The following is a 6,531-nucleotide window of genomic DNA, read 5'->3' as shown; positions in this document are numbered from 1 at the left end:
GGGTGAATGGGGAAGGAGCAGTGGGTGGGTGGACAGTATGAATGGAAGGACGGGTGAAGGGGTGGCGGGCAAGTGGGATGGGAGGATGGGTAGGTAAAGGAGTGAATGGGTGAGTGAATCCATGGAGGATGGGTGGACAGAGGTAGATGGGTGAATGGGTGAAGGAGCAGTGGTTGGGTGGACAGGCTGACAGATATTGGATAAACAGGTGAGCAGGTGCAGGAATGGTGAGTGGATGGATGGTAGGTGGGTGGGTGGTGAAGCTCTAGGACACCTGGGCCACCCCCAAAGGCCAAGCCAGAAGCTCACCTTGCTGGCAGGAGTCGGGGCCCCAGACCGCCCGGCCTTCTTGAGGTAGGAAATCAGGGAAGGGGTTCCTGCCCGAGACTCATCGTCCGAGCTGGTGTGTGAGAGGTCAGCCTCGCCAGTGCGCGCCAGCTCATCGGCTGTGGAGTAGTCCTCGGAGAGGTCGGGGGCTGCCTCCTCCGCCTCCTGCCGCAGGCGCTGCTGGCGCCCGTCCTCCTCCGGCAGCTCGCTGATGGAGTCCAGCGTGGGCTCACGGCTCATGCGACGCTTCCGGGCCAGGGCCTCCCACAACAGGTGCAGGTCGCCCTCCTGGGCCGCCTCGGGAGGGAGGCTGGGCTGCACGGGGGCCTCGCCCTCTGAGCCTGGGGTCAGCCTCACTGAGGAGGGCAGCAGGTGGTCAGCCAACGTGGCCTGGGCCAGCAGCCTCCCCTCACTGGACGCTGGCTCCCCTGCTTGGGCCGTTAGACAGCCCTGGACGCCACAACCTGAACCTACGAAGTGTCAGAGGCCTGCGACTGCCCTCTCCAACCTCAGACTCCCAAACGAGGCTTCACTCGGGCCCCCGGGTGGGGAAAGGGCCCCGCCAAGTCACAAGCTGCAAACCCCTTAGCCCTTCCTGGCTCTGCTGAGACGCAAGGCCTGGAGGGTGCACAGCCTGGAGCTCCGGGGCCAGCCCGCTCCCCATCCGCCAGCCTCTCACTGTGTTCACCCATCTCCCGGATAACTCTCACTCACAGACATGCCACCTCCTCTAGGAAGCCTCCCTGGGTCTCCCGCACACACGGTCCTGCAAGCCCGTTACAGGGCTCATCACACCGAGGGCTGCCTGGGGTGAGCCCCTCTTCCAGGTCACACTGAGCATTGCTGACTTAATGAAATTCATGAGCAGAAATGCAGGGTCCCCAACACCCCCACGCAACAAGGCAGGAGGAGAGAGACAGGCCAGGCCTGTTCTAAAACCCGGCCCTCAAAGCAACCCTGGGAAAGCAGGCTAACTACCGTATTTTTCACAAATAACGCGCCCACGTGAGTAGCGCGTCCACATATATAACACTCATCACACACATACGAAAATACTGCGCGAGGGGATTGCACGTTTGGCAAAAAAACATGTAACGTCCACGTTATTTGTGTAAAAACACGGTGGCGCTGCCCCTTGTTACAGACGAGAAACGGGGCCAGCGAGCTTAGGTCCCAGGTCACACAGCCCGCAGGAGGGAGGCCAGGGCTGGGACTGCAGCTGCATCAGCCTGCCTGCTCTGACCGCTGCCTTCTGCTGAAGGCCCTGGAGGAAGCCGCCTTCGTGAAGTATGGTGGCCAGGGTCGGGGACTGCAGGGAGGCTGAAGGGGACCTGCTGTGGTGGGGTCCAGACCCTGGACACCAAGGACGAGGGGCATGAGATTGGGGATGAGAACTGCGGAGTCTGACAGAACGCCCCCAGCCTCAGTCTCCCTTCCCTGGGATAGCTGGTGCCAAGAGGGGCCAGGGCCACCCCTGATGTCCCAGAGTTCCCCACTCCCGGGAGGCTGCCCCACCCCCAGCCCCTGCAGGACGCACCCTGGAAGGTGGCAGCAGCCATGGGGGCCTGGTCGCGGGCTGGAACGCAGCGGTACTCGCCCTGGTCCTCCAGCGTGAAACCTCTGATGACCAGTGTCTGCCGCCGGCCCTGGGTGATGACCTCACAGCGGCCACCGGGCTGGATGTACTCTGTCCCTTTCTGCCAGGCGACCTCGCCAACCTCAGCCGTCACCTCGCACTCCAGATGCACGTCCTCGCCAGCTGCCACTTCCCGGCTCACGGAAGGCAGGGGTGCAGGCGCGGGCTCCAGGGGCTCTGTGGGGAGCAGCATCCATGTACAGAGAACAGCACGCGTCAGCAAGGATGCGCCTTGGGGCCTAGACCCTCCTTGGAGCTCACAGGGGCCCCTACTAATGGCGGAGCCTCCTCGGGACTCGCAGTGGGGACTCGCCAGCAGCGGGAGGCTTCAACCTCTCAGCAAGCAGTCCCCTGCAGCCTCCAGGCCTAACTACCACCCCGTTATCATGAGACAACAGGGCCCAGGGCAGGGGGTTAGGACCCGGATGGGAACTGGCCCCGGCAAAGCCAGGGTGAGAGCGGGCACTGGGACCCAGGACGGGCGGCTGCCTGGCCCCCTTGAAGGCAGGGCAGTGACTCACCGAGCTTCACCATCTGGGGCAGGTGGACAGGCTCCCCGGCACCCGCAGGGCCCACGGCCGCAACACGGAAGCGGTATGTCTCCCCAGGGGCCAGGCCGTCCACCACACATTCGGGCCCTGGCACCAGCTCGTGGCACAGCTGCCACTCTCCCATGGCTGCTGACTTCATCTCTACCCGATAGCCACAGAGGCCACCGCCACCGTCACTGGCTGGGGCCACCCAGGACAGGGTCACAGAGTGGCCGCTCCGGCCTACGACTTCCGCGTCCTCGGGAGGGTCGGGGAGGCCTGCAGGCCAGGTGTCCAGTGAGCGCATGAATGGATTAAAGACAGCAGCCCACGCGCCCACCCACAGACAGCCCCCTCCAGCTGAACCCGGGGTCTCATCCTGAGGGTCTGGGGTCAGGTGGGGCCAGCTGCCCAGTGGCCTGTGTGCCTCTGTCTGGTTCTCTGGCCTGTGCCAGGCCCACCAGAGCCCAAGGAGGCAGAGGCAGGCAGTGTCCTCCTGCAGCATCCACGTGCAGCTCGTGTGTCTGAGCCCACCCCAGGGCAGGGGGTCCAAGAACCGCTGGCAGCCTGGGGGCAGTGTGCAGCATGATTGAGGCCACCAGGACCTGCCTGGCCCCTGCAGGGCTCTGCTCCAGGGGTCAAGAAGGAGGAGATGGGTGGAGTCACCAGGGCCACCCTCAGGAGCATCGGCAGGCTCGTGCAGACCGAGAAGCCCCAACCGAAGTGCAGCGGGGCCCAGCCAGCAGCACCTCTCCCAGGGGTGCCATCCCCACATGACGTCACCACGCTTACAGGCTCAGGACCCTCAGGACTGGCTGAGGTGCCTGGGTAGGTGGAACACCTGAGGACGGCCCATCCTGCCTGCAGCCCCCGTCTCCCTGTGAAGCCAGGATGTTGAGGCAGCTGCACCCCCAGCCACCCTGACTTCTTGGGCTCCAGCTCACTTCCCACCTCAGGAAACAGGCCTTGTTCCAGGGCCCAGAGACCCCTCGGGGGTACTCAGAGGAGGCCCCGGGGGCTCTGCCTGGGCCCAAGTAGAGGGAGCTTGTCTCAAGACCAGGGACCCAGCAGGAGCCAACAGTGCCCACCATGGAGACCAGGGTCACTTTGGGGCATGGCCAACTGTGGCCCAAGGCCTCAGCAACAGGGTCAAGCTGCTCTTCGGTCTGGGCAGGTCAGGACAACCCAACAAGGGCACCCAGGGTGCCAGCCCCCACCCCAGGACTCAGTTGTGTCCCCCGAGAGCATCTGAGGCTGGGGTGTGCTGAGACCCCGCCTTCAGGACAGCCCCCATGAGCTACCCACCCAGCACGGTGAGTCGGGCAGAGGCGACCGCGTCGCGAGCAGCGAAGGTGACCTCCCCAGCGTGGTGGGGCTGGGCGCTTTGCAGCAACAGGGCATGGTGGCTGCCGTCGGTGGTGACTGTCCAGTCGGTGTCCTCCGGCAGGACGGTGGCACCGTTGATGTACCAGGAAGCCTCGCCCACAGGCACCGCCTCGCTGAGCGTGCAGTGGAAGGTGGCCTGCCCGCCGGCCCGCACTGTCACATCCTGTGGGGGCTCCAGGAGCTGAAGGCGCCAGCCTGTGGACACACGAGCCAGGGGGGTCGCCCAGGCCACAAGGCGAGGCGGGCCTAGCAGGCATGCGTCCCCTCCCTGAGGGCCTCAGACGATGCCCCCCACCCCGCAGAGCAGGTGGGCCCAGCCACGCAGAGTCACCTCTGACTGTGAGGAACGCCGAGGTCACCACGTCCCCAACCAGGAAGGTCACTCGGCAGCTGTCCTGCACCCGCAGGTTTTTGAGCAGGAGCAAGTGTCGCAAACCGTTCTCGAAGTAGACCACCTCTGCGTCCTCCGAGGTGCGGACCGGCTCGTCGTCCAGCAGCCAGCTGTGGGCGGCCACCTCTGGCTGGGACAGCTGGCACTCAAACAGGGCCTCTCCGCCCTCCAGCGCCTCCACGTTCTCCAGGCCTCGCACCACGGTGTTTTTGGCTATGAAGGGGGGACACAGCTCAGGGCCCGTGCCGGCTCCTCCACCAGCTGGGGGCAGTCGGTACCCAGGTTCCCCTGGAGCAGCCCAAGCTGTGACCTCTGTGGCCACACGTGGCCTGCAGCGCGATCCTGCAGGAGGTGTCCCCACCACAGGGTGAGAAACGGACACTCAGACCCCGGTGTGGGCCCCCCAGCTGCCTCCTAGCCCACACACGCCCACCCTGTGCTGCCCTGCAGTCTGGGGCCTGTGGTGTGATCCTGTAGGGGTGTTCCCACCGCAGGGTGAGAAACAGACTCTCAGACCCCCCGGCGTGGGCCCCTGAGCTGCCTCCCAGCCCACAAACGCCCACCCTGCAGTCTGGGTCCAGACAACGGCACGCTCCCCTCATCGCTGCCACAGCTCCCGGAAGGTCAACGCACTCTAGCGCAAACCACAGCCACGGAGCCGCACACCCCCTCTAACTCTCTCCTATGTACAATCACAAGTCTTCAGAGCAGCCACACACGGGCAGATGGTGTGCGGATGGCCGTCTCTGGGGCCTCTGGAGTCCAAGCACAGTGCCCTGGCAGGTGGGGCAGCGGGGGCCTTCCTGCAGGTGGTGGGCCATCGAGGAACGCGCGTAATCAACCCGCCCCAGGGAGCAGAGTCAGCTCTGGAGAGGGGGATCCCGGTGGGCACTGCCAACCAAGGGGCCACAGCACGCAGAGCCCTCAACTGCATCCCAGAGCACCCCTTTAGGTGGGGGGACCCCAGGTACCAGACCCCTTGTCCATCCCCCTTCCTCCTGACCAGCTTCCTCCTCTCCACTGACCGGAATTACACCATCACCACGCATGCTAGGAAATGTCGTGGGCCAGACAGATGTAAGGCTGCTCTCGGCAGGGACAATGGGCAACGGCAGGTGTAAGCAGGCCAAGTGGGCAGAGCTGAAATCACATCTGTCTCAGGTCCTGCATCACTCTTGCTTGCTTCAGTACAGCCCAAGGTCTCAAAGCTGCAGCTGACCCCACGCCTCCTGCCCCTGCCCTCACCGTCTCCACAGACATCTTGTCACTTCTCTGCTGAAGACCGCCAGTAACCCCGCTCCTCACTAGGACTGAAAAGCCCAGACCCTGCAGTGGCCACGAGCCCCTTGCCCTGCCCTGCGTGCAAAAGCTCGCTGACCGCTGGCCCTGGTCTCACGTCTTCGCACGGTCCTTCCCCAGATTTCCAAGTGTCTCAGCCCTCACTGCCCTCAGGCCCCTGCTTAGATGCTACTGTCTGGGCGGGGGGCGGGGGGGGGGGCTTCCTGTCCATCCTATCAACCTGCAGCCCCTCCCACCCTGCAGTCCCAGGGAGGTGGCCAGTGGCCTGGATCTGGTCCCCCCCTTGCTCACTCCAGCTTGGGTGACAACTGCCTCTGCCCTCCAGCTCACCCACCTGGACAGCTTCAGGCTTCTGCAAACAGACAAGACTGCAGATAAATGAAATCTGCCACAGGGGCTGGGTGGGGTCCACAGCCCCACCTCACCCCCGCAAGGGGTATCATCACCGAGCTACAGATGCGGACGACCTGCCCGGGAAGGAGCAGTGCTGGGCTGTGAAACCAGGATCGCAGCTCTCAGCGGCGTCCTCTGCTCCAGGGCACAGCCTCACCCAGGTGTTCCTCCCACTGCCCCAGGCTTCCTCGTCTGCCTGCCTCTCCTCCCAAGGCCCTCATCTGCCTCCTCCCAGAGGTTCTCTCAGCTGTTTTGGACGCAGGGCCTTTGGGAGCAACCTCTGCCCAGGAGCTATCCTGCCCGCACCCCATTCTAGAGGCTGGAGTGGTGGAGGAGAGCAGGGGTGCAGGAGGGGTGGGCGCAGGTGTCCTGGCGCAGCCAAAGCAAAAGCCCCTGCTGTGATCGTGCTCACATCTCTACCATCTCATGACGTCTCTGACGTCTCACTCATCTGGGGTCTGCCTTTTGTCCCCCATCATACTGGAAGACTCACTGCCTCCTGGCTGTCCCTGCCTGCCGTCCCCCCATCCTAGCACAGCCCGAGCCTCACCAGGTCCTGGCTGTCCCTG

At 64.4% G+C, this 6,531-nt stretch overlaps 1 protein-coding gene across 1 annotated transcript in view; it reads right to left on the bottom strand.

Annotated features, from left to right (window-relative positions):
• The window catches only part of OBSCN (obscurin, cytoskeletal calmodulin and titin-interacting RhoGEF), a 172,404-nt gene that overhangs the window by 70,114 nt on the left and 95,759 nt on the right, over positions 1-6,531 (bottom strand). The window contains 5 exon segments of the mRNA XM_012557952.1: positions 310-683; positions 1,865-2,140; positions 2,485-2,772; positions 3,799-4,074; positions 4,211-4,483. Coding sequence (XP_012413406.1) covers positions 310-683; positions 1,865-2,140; positions 2,485-2,772; positions 3,799-4,074; positions 4,211-4,483 — 1,487 coding nt within the window.

Source organism: Trichechus manatus, unplaced genomic scaffold (assembly GCF_000243295.1).
Source record: "Trichechus manatus latirostris isolate Lorelei unplaced genomic scaffold, TriManLat1.0 scaffold00128, whole genome shotgun sequence".
Classification (NCBI taxonomy): domain Eukaryota; kingdom Metazoa; phylum Chordata; class Mammalia; order Sirenia; family Trichechidae; genus Trichechus; species Trichechus manatus.
Note: the sequence above shows the minus strand (reverse complement) of the source record. Positions and strands in the feature narration are given on the sequence as shown.